The sequence below is a fragment of the Siphateles boraxobius genome, unplaced genomic scaffold (genome assembly GCF_051911475.1).
Source record: "Siphateles boraxobius isolate OS27281-9 unplaced genomic scaffold, OSU_SipBor_1 31, whole genome shotgun sequence".
Lineage (NCBI taxonomy): Eukaryota > Metazoa > Chordata > Actinopteri > Cypriniformes > Leuciscidae > Siphateles > Siphateles boraxobius.
The window spans coordinates 18363628-18385158 of NW_027508931.1; the positions used below are offsets into that span (position 1 = coordinate 18363628).

Here is a 21531-nt window from a genome sequence, read left to right on the forward strand (position 1 = left end):
GGCACATGACATATATATACACACAGTCAAAATCGTATAAATAAAAATACATTAACACAGAATACACTTTACTATTAGTCATACAATATATAAATAATACAATTTATAAATAGATAACAATATGGAATTTTATAGAATATATAAATGCAGTGTATATATATAGAAAACTATATAGAATTATATATAATACAATCTACAAGTAATACTTTATAATATAAATAATACTATATATAAAAAACAACAGAATATTCAAATTATACTATAGAATAATATTTAGATGCGTAATACTAAAATAATTCACAGGCCAGCTTCTTTGGTCTCCACCGCGACTCGATCTGCACCAACTCGTGCATGATGAGTTCCTCAAGTACTTCTGGTCTGCTTCCAGTCTTTTTTGTAGCACCCCACACAGCGCAGACAAAACTGTACTACGGGTTGGAGGCCGAACAACCCACACCGACTTTCCATCCAAGATAGCATCCTCCTCTTCAGACATGTGGTCAACTGTTGTAGTCTTCCAGATAGCTGCCTCTTCCTCTTGTCTGGAGATCGCCAGTCCTGCTGCTCAGCAGCTGCAAAATAGGAGGGAAAAAAGTAATTAAACCACTGAAAATATCAAATTGGTTGGGATGGGAGCCTCTCCCAGGCTGAGTCTTTTACTGAGATTTATATTTATTTACACTTACTCTTCTTTTTCTTTGTCTCATGCGCACAATGATCCTGCTGTCCTCCATCTTGTCTTTGTTCTCATCTTGGGCCATCCTGTAACCCCTTCTAACAGTTTCAAAATATGTCTTGCAGGATGCTAGAGAGAGGAAGATAGTGAGGGGGGAGAATGTGTTTATTTATAACTAACTAATCTATACAGTTAAATAGTTGTAGCCTTGGGACATTCTCTTGTGACTTACCTTTAACAACAGCAGGATCTACGTCCAGTACAGCCATGGAGACGCCATTATAAAGATAGGTTGTGACCTCGAGGTTGTGGGGGGAGGATAGACTTTGGAGCAGTAATTAAAGAAGGTTGATTAAAAATATAATTTAGAAGAAAGGACTGTTATGAAACAATAGTTTTAAAGATATACCTTGTCTGTGGGTCATATTTGTGTATGTTGTTTTCCCCATTGTGCAATCTCCGTACAGCTTCCTGTAAACATCCAACATAGTATGAGGGCTCAATTCAAATACACTAATAAATAAAGCACACGAAGTTAAGCAGACACCGCCAAATGTTTGTGACGGTCAGAAAATAACTTACCGCAACAGAATTATTCCCAGCTCTCCTTAATTTCTTTGAAGCAGGCTCCTCTTTTGCCTCTTTGAGCTCATTGATGTCAGCCTCCATCTTATCCAACCTCTTGTCCATCGTCTCCAGCTTTTCAAATATCCTCTTCAAACTTGCATTTACCATATACACCAGTCTGTATTCGTTCGGACTCGGAGTTTGAATAGCCACATTGTCCCGACGTAAAGGAGTAACATCTCTACTCTGCTCTCTGTAAAACTCCAGCGATCTTTTGCAAGCCATCTTGAAGAGCAGAGGACACCCAGATACAAACTGCTTTTCAGGGTCTAAAGTCTTTGTTGTAGATTGACACAATGTAAAGCACTTATCAGCCCACCTTTCCTGAATACTAATGAGGGGGGCAGGGGAATAGGGGCAATCTTGAGCTGCCAGTCCCAAAACAAATTAGCATTTACAAAGCCTAACCTCCATCAACTAACAGCATGTGGTCAGACAAGTTCCTGTTTTCAGGCCTTTGCGGGCATTTACAGGTACGCATAACAAAGTTGCAAAGATCCCTGCCAAACATATTCATTGTCTGAATTCTCCCGTATACACCCCTTTTGACGCAGTGTACATTTATTCATTTAGCTGACGCTTTCATCGAAAGCGACTTACAATTGCTATATATGTCAGAGGTCGCACGCCTCTGGAGCAACTAGGGGTTAAGTGTCTTGCTCAGGGACACATTGGTGTCTCACGGTGGATTCGAACCCGGGTCTCTCACACCAAAGGCATGTGTCTTATCCATTGCGCCACCACCACCCCATCACCCTCCAGCACCTGGAGGTGGTATAGAGCTGGTCCAGTGTTCCACGACCGGGATGATAAATCTTACTGTTCCCCCTGTAGTTGGAACACACCCTCCGGTCCACCTTCTTGAAAAGAGGGACCACCACCCCGGTCTGCCAGTCCAGAGGTAGTGTCCCCAAACGCCACGTAATGCAGAGGCGTGTCAGCGTGTCAGCACGTAATGCAGAGGCGTATAAGTTAAGAAAAAGCTCCTCGGTGGCAAGGCACCGGGGGTGGATGAGATCCCCCCCTGAGTACTTCAGGTCTCTGGATGTTGTGGGGCTGTCTTGGCTGACATGCCTCTGCATTACGTGGCGTTTGGGGACACTACCTCTGGACTGGCAGACCGGGGTGGTGGTCCCTCTTTTCAAGAAGGTGGACCGGAGGGTGTGCTCCAACTACATGGGGAACAGTAAGATTTATCATCCCGGTCGTGGATCACTGGACCAGCTCTATACCACCTCCAAGGTGCTGCAGGGTGAATGGGAGTTTGCCCAACAAATCCACATGTGCTTTGTGGATTTGGAGAAGGCATTTAGCTGTGTTCCTCGTGGCGTCCTGTGGAGGGTGCTCTGGGAGAATGGGGTCTGGGGCCCTTTGCTAAGGGCTATCCTTAGCAGGAGCTTGGTTCGCTTTGCCAGAAGAAGGTCAGACTTGTTCCCGGTACATGTTGGACTCCGGCAGGGCTGCCCTTTGTCATCGGTTCTGTTCATAATTTTTATGGACAGATTTTCTGGGCGCAGCCAGGGCACGGAGGGTGTCCGGTTTGGGACACCATTTCGTCTCTGCTTTTTGCGGATGATGTTGTCGTGTTGGCCTCATCAGACCAGGACCACTGGGACGGTTTGTAGCTGAGTGTGAAGCGGCTGGGATGAGAATCAGCAACTCCAACTCTGTGGCCATGGTTCTCAGTCGGAAAAGGGTGGTTTGCCCACTTCAGGTTGGTGGAGAGTTCCTGCCTCAAGTAGAGGAGTTCAAGTATCTTGGGGTCTTGTTCATGAGTGAGGGAAGGATGGAACGGGAGATTGACAGACAGATTAGTGCAGCTTCTGCAGTAACACGGTCGATGTACCGGTCAGTCGTGGTGAAGAAAGAGCTGAGCTGCAAGGCTCTCAATTTACCGGGGGTCATGACCAAAAGGACAAGATCATGGATACAGGCGGCCGAAATGAGCTTTCTCTGCAGGGTGGCCGGGCGCTCACTTAGAGAGCTCGGTCACTCGGGAGGAGCTCAGTGTAAAGCCGCTGCTCCTCCACATCGAGAGGAGCCAGCTGAGGTGGCTCGAGCAGCTGCTCCGGATGACTCCTGGATGCCTTCCCGGGGAGACCCCGGCGAAGACCTAGTACCTAAGGATTGTGTCTCCCGGCTGGCCTGGGAACGCATCGGTAATCCCCCGGAAGAGCTGGAGGAAGTGTCTAGGGAGAGGGAAGTCTGGGCGTCTCTGCTTAGACTGCTGCCCCCGTGACCCGGCCCCGGATAATCGGAAGAAGATGGATGGATGGATGGATTATGATATTATTTTTATTTCTAAATTATATTACATTAATATTAATTGATTTAATTTGTATCTATTTTTATTTAAGTATGCATTGTAACCATTCATCTGTGAGACAAATCAAACTCAGCAGTACACTAAAAACAGGTGGTTAAGTTTAATGACTTTGTGAATTGAGTTTAATGAGTGTGATGAGTTTAATTTTTTTCTAATAAATATCTCTACCGTTTTTATACGTTCACAGTAATTCATTGTCATTTCCACAACACCCTGTCATTTCCATCACCACACACATTTTTTAAAAATATTTTAAAAGTTTTCATCACACATTAAAAATGTATCCACAATTTATGAGATCGAGCTCTACTTAATATAAAAATTCTAATTATTTATTTTCTAATAAGCTCATGCCCAAACCAATATTACATTTCAGAGTGTGACAGGTGTACAGTTCAGCATTTGGTCCTTAGCGCAGTTAATTTATCTCATTGACAAATGTATAATTATTGAACATTGTGGAAAAACTGATAAAACTAGTTACAAAAATGATCTTAGACAATTCTTGAGTGGCATAAGTTATTCTATTTTTAAATAACAGATGTATATTGAGATGTGTTGGAAATGACATTTGTTCATTGCAGGTCGGAAAAAATGTAAAATATTAAAAAATTTTCTTGTAATCTAAGTTTGTCCTCTTACAGACCTTAAAACTAGACACATTATTTAAACTTATGAGCCTGTTTTACATGACTTTTGAACAAGTTTTTTTTTATTCAACTTCACAAGGCTAAAAGTGCCCCTAGTTGAAGAAATGTCCTGGTTGTGTTGTGGCCAATCTGAAGGTCTCTGGCTCTGGTCTGCAGTTCTCAAAATCTTCTAAAAATAAGTCTTCAAAAAAGCTTTCAGAGTCGAAGTTCCAGGTCACAGAAGTAGTAACTTTATTGAGCAATTCAACAAAGTGAGATGTTCAGCTGATTCATCTGATTTTACAATGGACAACATTGGAGTCTTATACCTTTTTCTTATCGTTAGTGTAGGATTACAAATTTATTTAAATGTTTTAATTTAGGTTCAACAGTATTTTAACTGAGAAAGTGCACACACTGTTTTCCATTTTTGAGGCAATTAAGGTTTTGGACATTAACCTCTTGTCACATCTCAAAGGTCAGCTGGGCCTTTTGTTGATCTAATCCGGCTGATTGGATTAGCATCTCAAGGCTCTGAGTTACACTGTTACCTGATGAAATCAGGTAACCAGCTGAATCATGTACTTTCCTTTACATGTTTTGTTCAAGAGTCCCCTCCTCTATGAAATTAATCCCACCCCCTTGAAATGTATATACACTGCAATGTAAAGTTCCCTTAGATTAGACTTGATTGAGATGACTACAGCGACGCAATAAAGAACTTATACCTCAACAATCTCCTGGTCTGCAACTCTATCTTTTCTACACTTATGAAGAACAAGTTCACAACATTAGGTAGCCAATTAGCGTTTGCTTCGTTATCTTTTTCTTATCGCTCCCCCTTGGCTGTCAGCCACGATTAAAAACACCTGCAGTATTCCTTAAGTTTTATTGGCGGCGTGGTGTGACGTATATATATATATTTTTTAAATTCACATTACATTTATTTTTGGTTCTCTTCCGGACCCACGTGGTCACAAACATCCGTTTATCTGGGTTTTTAGGTACTTGTCCAGCTCTACATGCCCTATGGCCTAGTTTCTCTACTCAGCATCACAGCATTCAGACTTGCACATGAGACAGAGGAGATTCTCCAACACATCCCCCCTTTGGGACTAACTGTAGTCCCACCTTCACATCATTCTTGCCCAGAATGTATCTTTATGAGCAAGCCCCTCTTCTCATATCTAACAAACATGGTCAATTTAGACCATCCATTAACTCTATCAATAGGCTTGTTGTCACAAAGGTACACCCTGGACGAATAGTGAGACCAAACATCTCCACCCCTCTTTGTCTGGAATGGAGTAAAAGTTCTCACCTTCCTATCAGACCATCATTTTGTTGGGATTGCTACTACAAATATACAGTGTAATCTGCATATCCGTGTATACACTTTTGAAATTAAGGTCTGTCCCTTGATGCAAGAGGAACTGCGTAGGCGCTTCCGGTGGCCTGGAGTGCTATCTGGGTTGCTCCATCGTTGCCAGAGGTGCCCTGGCATTGCCTAGGGCGCTATCTGGTGTTGAAGCAGACAGCGGGTTTTTAGCCACCAGTTGAGTCTGCCCTTGTTGCTTCAACATTGGGTGACAGCGCTTGCAATTAATTTCTCTTTTGCATCATCTGTACATGTTCCGGTACGGTTACACAATGCATGTAATGTCTGACTTCTAACTTATTATAGCAGTACTAGAAAATATTCAAAATGTAAAGAGATAAAAAAGTGAATAAAGTGATTTAAAAAATAATAAAAACATTCTTAGCATTCCCTTCATGCTCAATTACATTACCTCATATCACGGGTCATGGCCTGCTTAAAACCTTCTATCGTCCCCTCTCATTTTTACATTTATAATTGTGACAGTAGTGTGATTATATAAGCATGCATCAATATGATTATAAGTATAGGATATACAGGAAGGGGGCCCCTAAACATAAAATGCATAAAAGCCCATCTAACTAACTCCCTATTCTCCCAAGCATGTTCTAATAAGCTTCCTAATTTTACCCCAAAAGAAAGACAGAGTATTACTAACTCTCTCTCTCATCAAAAACAGAGTAAAAAACTTTAGAAATCAAAAATAGAAAGGTACCCCCAATCCTTTTGCTTTTTTACCAGCGCCTTTTACTGGAAGTCATCTAGTTCATCCAGGCCGGGTCCAATTGGGTACACTCCTGAGTTTGTGCACCCGATGTAAACTCCCTCTCGTTTAACTGACACATTGATCATCTGTTTGGCTTGGGTCATCTTTTGGGCAGCAGCATTGGCTAGCATGGATCTGAGAAAAGGTATAACACAGCAGAACAACAGAAGAAAAATTATTGTTCCCACCTGAATTAACCATTCTTTCCAGGATCCGAATATAGAATCAAACCAGTATCCAATATTTCTGTCTATTCCTGCATTTTCAGTAACCTCTTGTCTTAAAGCCTTCAGTTTCTTTAGGCCCTAGTGAAAGCTCCATCAGGGGCTGTATTATTAGGAATAAAGGTACAACAATCAGTTCCAAACATTACACACACTCCTCCTTTGTCCGCCAATAGCCAATTCAGAGCTTGTCTGTTTTGCCATGTCATCTTACTAGTGTATTTTAGTTGTTGACCTAGGGCATCAAGTGCCTGATCTGTATAGTTAATAAATCTTTGCTGGTTATAGTATATATAATTAATCCATTCTGCATTCTTGTTTGGTGTTATCCATACAAATATTGATTCAAAACCTGATGCTACTTCATCTCTGGCTTTAAATTCATGAGGCATTCCTCTTGGTTGCCCAATTGCATCAAGTGTAACCTTAGGGTCGGGGGTATAGGCTCTCTTAAATCTATGTTTCTGTTTATTAAGCTTCTCCAATGTTCCTGCATCATTAGGATCCCAATCTACAATTCCCACCTCCTGGGATAATCTCACTCTGGCACAAAGGTCTTTCCAATCTACTAGGGTGGCTCTTAGCTATTTTCCTCCACACAGCCAAAAATAGTCAGCTATTGCTTCAGTTTGATTTTCAAATGGTCCAATCAAAGGAAAAAACAAGGTAGCATTCTTACAGTTCTCATGGGTGTCTGTTATTGTCATATTTTTGTTCACTGTTGCTGTGGCATATATTATGCTAGTGGACTTGTGCACATTTGGGTCATTATACATTTCCTTATCTAGATGCCATATTATGGCATATTTGCCCTGGAACATCCCTACATCTCGATAGCCTATGGATTTGTTAAAACATTCATATTCTAATGATCTGTCTAGTATGTAATTTTGTGGTGTTTCTCTGTTTGCTTTGTCTACTCTTACATCAAGCTTTTTACATGCACTTCCCCACCCTCTCTGATTGTAAAACCTCTGATAGTATGGGTGCCCTAACATTGCTAAACATTCAGCTGGGCAGTATGGTATTATGTTTCCATTTCTGTTACAGTACTGGGAGTTAAATCTAGCACAATGCATTTGGTCATATTGGTTTGGAACTATTCTCAATTTCTTCAAAGGTGAGGGTGAGCATAACACACATGTACCCCTTTTTACCTGCCTTACAGTTTATTCTGCCCATCTATACCACTCATTATGATAAGCAGCATCCAGCAATTTCTCCTTTTTTAGTTCTGATTCCGAATAATAGTCAATTTGGGTGTAGTCCCTTATGAACAGTCATAGCTCGCTTCAGGGATCTTTTACATTGTGTCTGTGTGTTTTGTTACCTTGTGTTGGTTCAGTCAGGTTAGGGTGATTCATCCCACTCAAAGCTTGAGAGGTCTGGTAGGACAATGTCCGGGTAATTTATTTCTGGGAGGTCAATGTCCTGGAAGTTGAGCGTGACAAATTCTTCCTGTTGGTATGGTTCTCGAGTGGAGGGTCCTGCTTCAGGGGATTGTTCTCCTGGAGACATTGTGCCTGGGGGAGCTGCTGTATGAGGTGTATCACTAGAAAGATCAGTACCAGGAGCTCTCTCACCTTCAGGATCCTGGTGTTCTGGAGGTTTTCCATCATCCCGCTCCTGCATTTCATCTCTTGGTTCAGCCTGCTCAGTTTCTCTAGAATGAGGTTCATCATCGTTAGTATCTATATCTTCAGCTCCCTGCTCTTCTGGGGTATATTGTGCTACTTCCTCGTGGCTTCCTTCTGGACTATCTATTTCCTCCTCTTGCCTTCTAGGTCTCAGTCTTGGGACTCTGGTGCAATGATTCAAATGATTCCACGTTGTACTGCCCTCTACCTGTACTGCTGTGGGTGTTGCTCTTACCACCGTATACGGCCCTTCTCTTCGTGGTTCATTCCACCTTCTCCTAAAAACTCTCAAGTACACTTGGTCTCCAGGGACCACCGGGCAGGGAGCTTCCTCCTCTTCTCTGGGCCCCTGTTTTGCTCCTGTGAATGAATAGCTTCGTGCATAGCAGTCTATTGTCTCATATATGTCCTTAATTCCAATTGTAACTGTTCTAGAGGCGGTCCCTCATAAGGACCTCTCAAATGAGGCACAGGCATTGGTCTCCCAGTCAACATTTCATGAGGAGTCAAGTTAGTGATTCTGTTGGTCTGCATTCGATAGCTCATCAACGTGAGCGGCAACGCATCTACCCAATTGAGTTTGGTGTCTGCACAGATTTTGTTAATTTTGGCCTTAAGAGTCCCATTCACCCTCTCAACCATCCCTTGTGCCTGCGGTCTATAGACACACCCCAGCCTCTGCTTGATTCTCAACTGTTGTATTACTACCTATACCGCTCTTTGTATAAAGGCAGATCCATTGTCTGAACTGATCTGAGATGGAATACCAAATCTTGGTATGACTTCTCTGGTCAGGAATTTGATCACTGTCTGTGCTCCTTGGTCTGCTGAGGGTTCTGCTTCACCCACCTACTAAATCGGTCTATGATAAACAACATGTACCTTTTCCCTCTTACTGATTCCACATAGTCCATCACTAGATGCTTAAAGGGTCCTTTTGGAACTGGGATAGAGCCTATTGGAGTTGCTGTTCCTTTTCTTACATTGTTCTGTGGGCAAATTTCGCATTCGCTCAGGAATTCATCTATCCTTGTTTGTAAGTATGGGGACCAGAATCTTTGTCTTTTTATCTTCCTTATCATTTCCCCCCTTCCACAGTGATCGAAACTGTGGGAATCTGGAATTAAAATGTTAAGCAAAGGATGGGGGCTATCATATATCCTTCATGTGATCGCCAAATATTGTTAGCGTCTCTTTTCGCCCCCCTTTGCTGCCATAAATGTATCTCAGGTGGTGTAGCTCTGGATTGCATTTGGGCAATACTTTCAACAGTGGGGAGAGGCTGGATCAAAACAGATGGTGCCATCACTGCTAATTGACACCCAGAGGCTTGTTTTGCTTGCATATCGGCCACATTATTTCCTTTAATGACGAAATAATTTCCTTTCTTATGAGCCTGACATTTAATAATAGCCAATTTGGTTGGAAACATCATAGCCGTAATTAATTTAGTAATTTGGTCCCCATGTTGAATTGGGGTTCCATCACTCTTTTTGAATCCTCTTTGTTTCCACACTGCACAAAAAAGATGCCATGGGCGTATGCAGAATCAGTATAAATGTTGGCTACTTTGTTTTTGGCCAACACACAAGCTTCAGTAAGTGCTTTTAGTTCAGCCAGTTGTGCTGAACAAGGCTGTTCGCAATGTTATGTCAACACAGGATTAAAATTGTCTCCATCTCTTTGTACAACAGCAAAACCAGCATGGTTACCTAAGTGGTCTCTAATACATGAGCCATCTACAAAATAGTCTACGTCTGCATCAACAATTGGTGTTGATTCCAAATCTGGTCTCAGACGAGTGAAGGCTAGAGAGGCAGAAACACATTCATGAGGTGTTCCTTCCCCCTCCAGTGGGACAAAATTAGCAGGATTTGTTGTGGCACACCTCCTAATTGTGATGTCAGGATAAGTCAGCAATGTGGAGTATGTCAAACATCTGGCCTGTGTCAAAACAAAACATCCTTTTTCTAATAATTCAGCAATCTTATGATGAGTATAAATGATGACTGGATAACCCATAGTAACAGCAGATGCTTTGTCATTAGCAAAGTATACAGCAGCTAGACCTTGTTGGTAGCATGGTGGGTAGCCTTGAGCTCAGTGGCGTAACGAGTCAACACCGGGCCTTACCCGCACCAGGCCCGGGGATCATATTACTCCTGTCCTCCAGCAGTTGCATTGGCTTCCTGTCCACTACCGCATCCATTATAAAGTCCTTCTCCTTGTTTATAAATCCCTACATAATCTGGCCCCATCCTACCTATCAGATCTCCTCACCCCATATCTGCAATCCCGCACCCTTCGCTCTAGTGATACATGTCTCTTAGCAGTTCCTACATCTCGACTTCGCTCCATGGGTGACAGGGCCTTTAGTGTGGCAGGTTCTAAAATGTGGAATGCCCTACCACTTGAGATGCGCCAAAGTACAAGTGTTACCATTTTTAAAACTAAATTAAAAACACATTTTTTTAGTTTAGCTTACTTGTCAGCCCGCTGATTTTGTTTGCACTGTCTTTAGCTCTTGTTCAATGCACTCATGTATACCATTTGAGGGTGTTTATATTTTCTCTGCATCTTGGCATTTTATGTACTGTGTACTTCACAATGTACTGTTTATGTACTGTGTACTTTTGTATGTTCTTTACTATACCAATTTGTACAGTGTCCTTATGTACCTTGAAAGGCGCTTTTCTAAATAAAATTTATTATTATTATTTTATTATTATGCAGGATGATCAAGGCGGGCCCCCCTACTACAACACGTGATGACCCAATGTCCACGAGTAGGTTAACATGAATAGGACAGGATAGGATCATAGAGACACAGGCAGCATATACAAGATGAGATGACTGACAAAATCAAGAGTAGCCTAAAAAAACCTGGTGATGGTGCAACAAAAAAAAAAAAAAACTCTGCTGGTGACGGCGCACCATAACACATTGTTACTCACTGCTATGACTACACATAGGCCTAGGCCCAAATACATAAAAAAGATGCTCACTTACATTATAGCGGCATTTTCCGAGCTTTCCTCTGTCCAAATTAAATCCTTAAGATCCAGATGGCGCGCACGGACATTCTCAATTGACAGTATTGCACGCAATACGCATGTTCACCCGGGGATTCCCCAGTCCCAATTCGAAACAAATTACACCCAAATCCATCATTGTTCATTTCAAACATGTATTTAATGATCAGATAATATATTGTTGTCATTATTTATTCAAATAAATTTGCGAAAAATTAAAATGCGATCAGACTAAAAGTAGTAAAATGTGATAGGGGGCCCGGCTGTCTATCAATATCTTCCAGTCACGCAGGCTCCCTGATTGGTCCGGGCCCGTAAGCAATCGCGTACCCTGTGAAGGAATACAACTTTGTCAAATGTTTAATTTAGTTTCATATATAAACTGAGAAAGTTCTGTAACTTGAATTTAGCATTCAGCTGTGGAGCACCTGTTTTATTCTGTGTCTCTATATACAGTTGTCAGACGGGTTTTCTTTCTATTGTAAGTTAAATGAAACATGTTAATGAAACTCTTGGAGACTCTCGTGAGCTTTTGTCTTAGCAAGAGAGAGTCCTGTCACTCCTGTTCTGGAGTCTCAGGGTTTGAATAAGTTTCCCCCTCTCTCTTTTAATACAGGTTCCTAAACCTGTATATGAGTTTCCACCATCACAATGTAATCCCTCCCTCTTATAATATATATATATTACAATGTTTGACTCAAGAAGTCAGACGATGTTGGAATGACTGCAGCTACCGACAAGCAATAAAAGAACTTCTGCTTGGAAAACTTCCTCCGTCTCCTGGTGTGAGCTTCTAACTTTTCTACAAGGAAAAAGTTCACTACAGATGGTGCCGTGAGCCGGATAGAATTAACTTCACCTGAATCCAGATTGGAATTCAAGCTCAAAGATCTGACTGCATTCCAGAGAGAATCTTACCTGAATCCAGAACTGAAATCTCCACTCAACAAAGACTGAGTTCCAGAACTGAAATCTCCACTCAACAAAGACTGAGTTCCAGAACTGAAATCTCCACTCAACAAAGACTGAGTTCCAGAACTGAATCCTGAAACTTCAAAGCTCAACAAAGAACAAACTTTTTTTGACTGAGTTCCAGACGGAATCCTTTCCGTATAAACAACGATTTGGTGAGTTTCACTCTATTCAAAGAACCACTGAAGACCAGTACAATCCTCTGCGCCGTCAGAGAACAGTTATCAGACAGCTGCAGTGTCTGGCTAACAAAGTTACCCTTTAAAAGTTTATTTTAAAGATAAAAGTATAGCCTCTACGTTGCTAGAGAAGGTATCCTCTAAAGTTAGGGAAGGTTAACATTACGTGTTAATATTGGTGAACCTCTGTTCAAACAGGGATGTGTTTATCCTCTAAAAGTTAGGAAGGTGAAAGATCCTTTACATTTCCTTTTAGAGAAGACTAGCGTAGCGTGCTAATATTTTGTGTGTTACCCTTTGCTCTGGGCAAGGAAGGTTAACTGTGTTATCGAGTGTAGCCTCTTTTGAGCAGAGAAGATTTGGTGTTTTTGTTTGTTTTATCCTCTAAAAGTTAAGAAGGTGAAAGATCCTTTGCATTTATATTTTAGGGAAGATTAGCGTAACATGCTAATAGTTTGTGATGTGTTGGTAACAAGGAAGTTTAACAATAGTTGATTTGTGTTAACAAGTGTACCCTCTGTGATCAGAGAAGTTTTAGTGTTTTTGATTGTGTGGTAAAGAAACATCACAAAATGGTTAGAAAAAATGCTCGGCTGGTTCCAACAACGGAAAAAGGTGGTCATGCTACTCCTTTGTGGTCAGATAGCGAATTTAAAACACTGTTAGGAGAACAGATGGATCTAATAGTCACTGAAAAAGTTAGACAAGAACTAACACAGAAATATGAGATTCATCCAGGTAAGATTTGGTCTGTAGAAGAGTGTAAAAAGGTTCTAGGAGCAAGTGTTCGCAAGAACAATGTGGAAGCAATTATCTGTTGTCAAAGAGAATTTGGTTTAGCAGTAGCTACACAACAGTCTCAGCATAACTCAGAACTAGAAAAAGAGAACAAAGAGCTACGTGCTAGAATTTCTTCTTTGACTAAGAAATTGAACCGCAACAAACCTATAGAAAAAAATGATGTAGAAGAAGTTAGTCAGCCGGATAACATTTACCCTGACTTACGAGCATTCTTTGAAACAGATGCGGCTCTCCGCCCAGTAACTGATGTGCCTGCAAATTCAGTAAATGTGTGTGGTGCTAGAAAGAGATCGCAGGGAATTGAGGGAACTGAAAGTGTTCCTCCCAACTCTTCTGTTGTCCAAATCCAAACTGTTGCAAAAGCACTTGGACCTAAAGACATAGAGCGACTGTCCCAGAGCCTACCTTCAGCACGTAAACAGTTTTCTGAATTTAGAAGAACATTAATCAGCAAAATGCGTCTATATGACATGTCGTTAACAGAGGTCACACAGTTAATGTCACAAATTTTAACTGAAACTGAATTCAACAGTTTTGAATCTGCCGTGACTTATGAACTACAACATGCCAGTAGAAGTGATATGAGAGAAGGTGTTTTGAAAATCCTAAAGAATATCTTAGGGCCCAAAATAGATTGGTCTAGAATTACTAGCTGTGTACAAAAAAAAGATGAAAATGTGTGCGAATATACTGAGAGGTTTTGTCAGTCAGCTGTAACGTACAGTGGAATGGTGGATGACTCTGAAAGTGTGCTTGATGACAAAGGACCACTGATTCGTATCTGGTCAGATGGTCTTGTTGCTGAATACAGAAGAGCTTTGCCATTCCTAGATATAGCTTGGTCTAACAGAACTCTCAGAAGTAACTTAGACAGTTTGGCAGCATGGGAAAGAGATGCTGATGTTAAAGCCAAAGTGAGAGTAGCAGCAGCAGCTACATTTAGCACAACGCCACCAGTAAACAGGTGGTCTAAAAAAGAAGGCAAATGCCACTACTGTGGAAAATTAGGACATTGTGAGAAAGAGTGTAGGAAGAGGTTGCAAGATACAAAAAGAAATGCTATGCATAATTCTGCTCCTTCTCAGCCTGCATACAACCCTGAAATAGTTCCGCAAGTGTCCACTGAAACTTTAGGACAGCAAGTTCAGGCTCTTCTAAGAGCACAAAAAGACCAGAAAAAAAACTAATTGTTGGGGCTGTGAGTAGCTACAGTTCACCTGTAATCCATCATAATGACAAAAGAATTTTTGTGAAAGGTAGCATACAATAGAAAGAAATAGATTTTTTGCTTGATACAGGTGCAGAGATTACAATAATTCCTACAAAATTGGCTAAAGGTTTAGACATACCGTACAAGAAAACCAAACTTTCTTTAACTGGTGTAGTAGGTGAAGATTCTGTTTTGTATGAAACCCCGCCCATAGAGGTACAATTTGGCCCTAAAACTCTGACTACAAAACTGCTATGTGCTCCATTAAACACAGGTGCAATTTTAGGCATGGATCTCCTGAGACAGGTACATCTAACTTTAGACATGTCCTCAGAATCTGCTAGCATTCAAATTTCCTCAGCACAAGTTTCTACCAATAATGTAATCCCTCTAGAGTATGCTTTCTTACAGAATCATCCAATTTGGGCTAAAGACAAGGATGATTGTGGTTTGTTGACAGGTGTAGAACCAATAAAATTGACGGGGACTCCACCTCCGGTCACCAAACAATATCCGATCAATAAGGAAGCTATACAGGGGATCAAACCTATTGTAGAAAAGTTGCTGAAGCAAGGAGTGCTAGTTAAAACCAACAGTCCCTGTAACTCACCCATTTGGCCCATCAAGAAATCCAATGGGACATGGGGACTTACAATAGACTACAGAGTAGCCAATAAAAATATTGATAAAATCACCCCTTTAGTGGCAGATCCTTCCACAATTTGTAATGCCATACCATTAGAGAGTAAGATTTTTTCAGTAATTGATATGTCTAATGGATTCTTTTCTGTACCGTTGCACTCTGACAGCCAGCCATGGTTAGCTTTCACAGTTGACTATGAGCAATACCAGTGGACACGTTTGCCACAGGGATTTCAAAACTCCCCACAACCATATACCATCAGGCTGTCAGACGTGATTTGTGTGACCCAGAATGTCCGGTAAAACAGTCCACTATGATCCAATATGTTGATGATATTTTGATTGCCTCAACAGATCACGAGGTACATCAAACTGAATTGGCATCATTGTTGGACTATTTGCATAAGAAAGGACACAAATGCAGCTTTCACAAAGCTCAAATTGCTAAAAAGCAAGTCACATTTCTGGGTCAAACAATTGGTGCAGGAAACAGATCCATTACACAGGATCGAGCGGCTTCAGTCAAAGCCATACCCCCGCCTACTACCATTAAAACACTCCGATCATTTTTAGGAACAGCAGGTTACTGTAGACCTTGGATTGAAGACTATGCCTCAATTGCACAGCCGCTCTATGACTTGTTGAAAGGCCATGGTAAAGATTCTGATACTGTTTGTATGGAAGAATGTCACCTCAAAGCGTTCAATGATTTGAAGAGAGCACTATGTCAAGCACCAGCATTAGGAATTGCCCAAACTGATAGACCATTTGTGCTTTATGTCCATGAACATTTAAGCTTCATGACTGCATGTCTAATGCAAGATCATGGGGGCAGTTTACGCCCAATTCATTACTATTCTGGTAAACTTGACATAGTAGCTCAAGGTATGGGCCCATGCCTCAGAGCAGTACAGGCAGTGCATCTAGCGCTTCAGGCTTCATCAGGAATGGTGTTAGGACAGTCTGTAAACGTAAGATGTCCGCACGCAGTGTCCGCATTAATGAATCAAGCAAAAGTCACTTCTGTCACTTCCTCTCGCTGGGGAAATTGGTTAGCAACTCTCACAGCCCCGAATATTGTCTTATATTTGTCACAGTGTTGGGTTTGTGTTCCCCAGGTGTCCACTAGAGGTCCTCGTTATCACGGTGTCCTTCACTATTGACTTCATTTCCCAGCATTCTGTCTGTCACTGTCACTCATCAGTTCATTGCACTCAGCTGTTCCCCGTCATCATTGTTCCCAGCTGTTCATTGTTAGTCTTGTTAGATGTGTGTGTATATATTCCCTGTCTGTGTTAGTATGTGTACGGAGTCGCTGTATTTTATGTCCCCACACTTCTGAGGTTTGTTTCTGCTCGTTTCTCGTTTTTGTTGTTTTGTTCTTGGATTGCTTTTACGGTGTTTGACCCTTGCCTGGACTGGATTACGTGTACGGATTACCCATTAAACATACTGCATTTGGATCTACTGTTTCCCTGTGTGTGTGTCGTGACAGAACGACTCCGTCAACTCAGATCCAGCGGTATGTTTTTTAACATCTCCTCCCCAGCTACCGAGCGGGAGAGAAGGGAGTTATTTAAGGGGACCCGATTAGTCAAGTTTCGCGGGACCCGTGGAGGTCGCAGTGGAGGAGGTGGTCGAGAGACTGTTCACGTCCCGTCTGCCCAGCGAGAGACTGTTCACGTCACGTCTGCCCAGCGAGAGACTGTTCACGTCCCGTCTGTCCAGCGAGAGACTGTTCACGTCACGTCTGCCCAGCGAGAGACTGTTCACGTCACGTCTGCCCAGCGAGAGACTGTTCACGTCACGTCTGCCCAGCGAGAGACTGTTCACGTCACGTCTGCCCAGCGAGAGACTGTTCACGTCACGTCTGCCCAGCGAGAGACTGTTCACGTCACGTCTCTGCCCAGCGAGAGACTGTTCACGCCACGTCTGCCCAGCGAGAGACTGTTCACGCCACGTCTGCCCAGCGAGAGACTGTTCACGTCACGTCTGCCCAGCGAGAGACTGTTCACGTCACGTCTGCCCAGCGAGAGACTGTTCACGTCACGTCTGCCCAGCGAGAGACTGTTCACGTCCAGTCTGCCCAGTCAGAGACAGAGCACGTCCAGTCTGCCCAGTCAGAGACTAAGCACGTCCAGTCTGCCCAGTCAGAGACTGAGCACGTCCAGTCTGCCCAGTCAGAGACTGAGCACGTCCAGTCTGCCCAGTCAGAGACAGATCCGGAAATGCCCATTTGTGTGGCCGCCAAGGCACTTACGGACTATCTGGAGCGTCTGGCTCGGATCCTGGACATGCCCGTGTCTGCTGTTCCAGAGCCGGAGCCAGTGTCTCCTGTTTCGGAGCCGGAGCCAGTGTCTGCTGTTCCAGAGCCGGAGGCAGAGCCAGTGCCTGTTCCAGAGCCGGAGGCAGAGCCAATGCCTGTTCCGGAGCCGGAGGCAGAACCAGTGCCTGTTCTGGAGCCGGAGGCAGAGCCAATGCCTGTTCCGGAGCCGGAGGCAGAACCAGTGCCTGTTCTGGAGCCGGAGGCAGAGCCAGTACCCGTTCCGGAGCCGGAGGCAGAGTCAGTGTCTGTTCCAGAGCCGGAGCCAGTGTCTGCTGTTCCAGAGCCGGAGCCAGTGTCTGCTGTTCCAGAGCCGGAGGCAGAGCCAGTGCCTGTTCCAGAGCCGGAGGCAGAGCCAAGGCCTGTTCCAGAGCTGGAGCCAATGTCTGTTCCAGAGTTAGCGCCTGTTCCAGTGCCAGAGCCAGTGTTTGTTTCTGTGTTTGTGTCTGTCCTTGTGACCATGTCTGTTCTAGTGACTGTTCCTGAGCCGGTGTTTGCAGTTCCTGAGCCGGTGGCTGCTGCTCCAGAGGCAGAGCCAGTGCCTGTTCCAGAGCCGGAGACAGAGCCAGTGCTTGCTCCAGAGCCAGTGTCTGTTCCAGAGCCGGAGGCAGAGCCAGTGCCTGTTCCAGAGCCGGAGGCAGAGCCAGTGCCTGTTCCAGAGCCGGAGGCAGAGCCAGTGCCTGTTCCAGAGCCGGAGGCAGAGCCAGTGCCTGTTCCAGAGCCGGAGGCAGAGCCAGTACCTGTTCCAGAGCTGGAGCCAATGTCTGTTCCAAAGCCAGTGCCTGTTCCAGTGCATGAGCCGGTGTCTGTTCATGAGCCGAGGTCTGTTGCTGTTCCTGTGCCATGGTCGCCCTCGCCCTGGCCGCCCGAGGGGTCTTCACCGCCCTGGCCTCCCGAGGGGTCTTCACCGCCCTGGCCTCCCGAGGGGTCTTCACCGCCCTGGCCGCCCGAGGGGTCTTCACCGCCCTGGCCGCCCGAGGGGTCTTCACCGCCCTGGCCGCCCGAGGGGTCTTCACCGCCCTGGCCGCCCGAGGGGTCTTCACCGCCCTGGCCGCCCGAGGGGTCTTCACCGCCCTGGCCTCCCGAGGGGTCTTCACCGCCCTGGCCTCCCGAGGGGTCTTCACCGCCCTGGCCTCCCGAGGGGTCTTCACCGCCCTGGCCGCCCGAGGGGTCTTCACCGCCCTGGCCGCCCGAAGGGTCGTCTGCTTCTCCCTGGCCGCCCGATGGACTGTCTGCTTCGCCCTGGCCGCCCGATGGACTGTCTGCTTCGCCCTGGCCGCCCGATGGACTGTCTGCTTCGCCCTGGCCGCCCGATGGACTGTCTGCTTCGCCCAGGCCGCCCGATGGACTGTCTGCTTCGCCCTGGCCGCCCGATGGACTGTCTGCTTCGCCCTGGCCGCCCGATGGACTGTCTGCTTCGCCCTGGCCGCCCGATGGACTGTCTGCTTCGCCCTGGCCGCCCGATGGACTGTCTGCTTCGCCCTGGCCCCCGGCTAAACCATCACCCCCTGTTTCTGTTCCCTTTCATGGACCTGGCCCCCCATCCCTCCCCCTGATCCTCCACCATTCCACCTCCCTCCTGAACTCTTGTGTTGTGTGTTTTGTCTTGGAGCGTCTGGTAGCCGCTCCGTAGAGGGGGGGTTATGTCACAGTGTTGGGTTTGTGTTCCCCAGGCGTCCACTAGAGGTCCTCGTTATCACGGTGTCCTTCACTATTGACTTCATTTCCCAGCATTCTGTCTGTCACTGTCACTCATCAGTTCATTGCACTCAGCTGTTCCCCGTCATCATTGTTCCCAGCTGTTCATTGTTAGTCTTGTTAGATGTGTGTGTATATATTCCCTGTCTGTGTTAGTATGTGTACGGAGTCGCTGTATTTTATGTCCCCACACTTCTGAGGTTTGTTTCTGCTCGTTTCTCGTTTTTGTTGTTTTGTTCTTGGATTGCTTTTACGGTGTTTGACCCTTGCCTGGACTGGATTACGTGTACGGATTACCCATTAAACATACTGCATTTGGATCTACTGTTTCCCTGTGTGTGTGTCGTGACAATATTGTCCCATCCTCATGTATGATGTCTGCAATGACTGAGAATTTGTTAGAGGATGAAGGAGAAATGACTCACGATTGTGTTACGCTTACATATACACCTACGAGTGTAGTAAAAGAAACTGCCATAGAGAATTCAGAATTTGAGTTGTTTGTTGACGGGTCAGCTCAAGTAATTGAAGGTAACAGACGAGCAGGTTATGCAGTAACGTCCACCATGGAAGTGTTAGCTTCAGGACGTCTTCCAGATAATTTTTCAGCTCAAGCTGCAGAACTAGTAGCCCTAACAAGAGCATGCACGCTAGCTTCAGGATCAGTTGCTAATATCTACACAGATTCCAGATATGCTTTTGGGGTAATTCATGATTTTGGTGTCATTTGGCAAACCAGACAGTTTCTAACTTCTGCTGGATCCCCCATTAAGCATGCTGAATTAGTGAATGATCTAATGTTTTCCATGAAACTTCCAAAGAAATTAGCAGTGATAAAAGTGAAAGCACATCTCACAACTAATACTACGGAAGCTAAAGGTAATGCTCTTGCTGATATAGCAGCTAAACAGGCTTGTTTCTATGCAACTGTACAAGTGTGTTCAGGTAGTGCAGCACAGAAGACAATTATGCCTCCTGAATCAATAATTGATCTATACAAAGACGTTCCTCTGTATGAAGCATGGACATGGTTAGACAAAGGAGCCACAGTGGATTTGGTTGCTGGACCAAAGGGGGAAAGTATGTTGCTCCCGAATCACTGTTGCCATATTTGGCTCAACAAATACACAATTTGGGTCACAGTGGTCCAGCAACGATGAATCACAGGTTCTCAAATCAGTGGTGGAATCCAAAATTCAGAAATGTAGCCACAGAAACAGCCAAGAGGTGTGTTACATGTCAGAAAAATAATGATGTACCAGCAGCCACTACACCTGCAGCACATACCCCAGCCCCACCAGGACCATTTCGTCACCTGCAAGTTGATTACATATCATTGCCTCGTTGTAAGGGAAAAACTGATGTTTTGGTAGTTATAGATAAGTTCTCAAGATAGGTAGAAGCTTATCCAACGGGGCGTGCTACAGCTGCACATACTGCCAAATGTCTTGTCACTGATTTCATTCCCAGATGGGGATTACCAGATTGCATTGACTCAGATCAAGGTACACACTTCACAGGACAGATAGTCAAGGAAGTGTCTAGAATGTTGCAGATTAAGGCGAGACACGGTAGGCAAAAACATAGTTTTTTTTTCACTGGTCAATTTTGAGATTTTAGGATATTTGTCTTCAATAACATGTCTTCTTTCAGACTTGTGGTGAAAAAAAGTCAGAAATACACATTTAGGTCTTTATTTTACTACACTTTGCCTGTTTGCGTCTGTAGATTTCTCATAAACTCATCAAAAGTTGTCGTTATAAATCATCCTTCTGCTCCGCGATCGCGATCTGCACTCTGTCATCACACACACCGTTAGAAAGCTTGCTCTCTGCTGTACAATACTGCCGGATCCAAATATGGTCATTTCCTTTTTATCAGCAACCAATCGCGAAAGTAAAAGGGGGGATTTTACTCTAAATGCGCGATCTCGTTGGCTGATGCTAATTCTTTAAAGCCCGTTTTCTCAAAATGACTTTTCTCTCTCACTCCAAGTCCGAAATCTCCACGTCAGTAGCACCTATATACACCAAACTTTCCAGTCTTGTACCTAGTTATATTATGAAGACATTTACAGAGGGATTTGTAAATATATTATTCTTAGCCTGATTTACATAACATTTTATTCCAAAAAACATGTCGAAAATCATTTTTTTAAGGCTATTGGCAGTATATTCTTATTTACAGGATAACAAAAGTAGATATCCATAAATCCCTCTGTAATTTTTTTCCCATCTAATATGTGAACACAATGAAAAAATAATTTTGAACCTGGCTTTATCCAATACTCAGATTTCGTTTTTTAAAATATATGCAGATTTGCGCATATTTAATTAGATAATGTCTAATTTGCATATTTAAACATTAAATTACAGAAAACTTGTAATACATTTTTTTCTCATCTTAATGTA

At 43.8% G+C, this 21531-nt stretch overlaps 1 protein-coding gene across 1 annotated transcript; it reads right to left on the minus strand.

The window, feature by feature from the left end:
• Positions 1-500: 500 nt before the first annotated feature.
• On the minus strand, positions 501-1528 carry LOC143697095 (uncharacterized). Its single transcript, XM_077194022.1, has 5 exons — positions 1259-1528; positions 1086-1147; positions 909-1000; positions 687-805; positions 501-572 (listed from the first exon to the last, which is right to left on the minus strand). Exons 1-5 carry the CDS (start codon positions 1526-1528, stop codon positions 501-503), a joined length of 615 nt encoding a protein of 204 aa, XP_077050137.1.
• Between the last annotated feature and the right edge of the window lie 20003 nt (positions 1529-21531).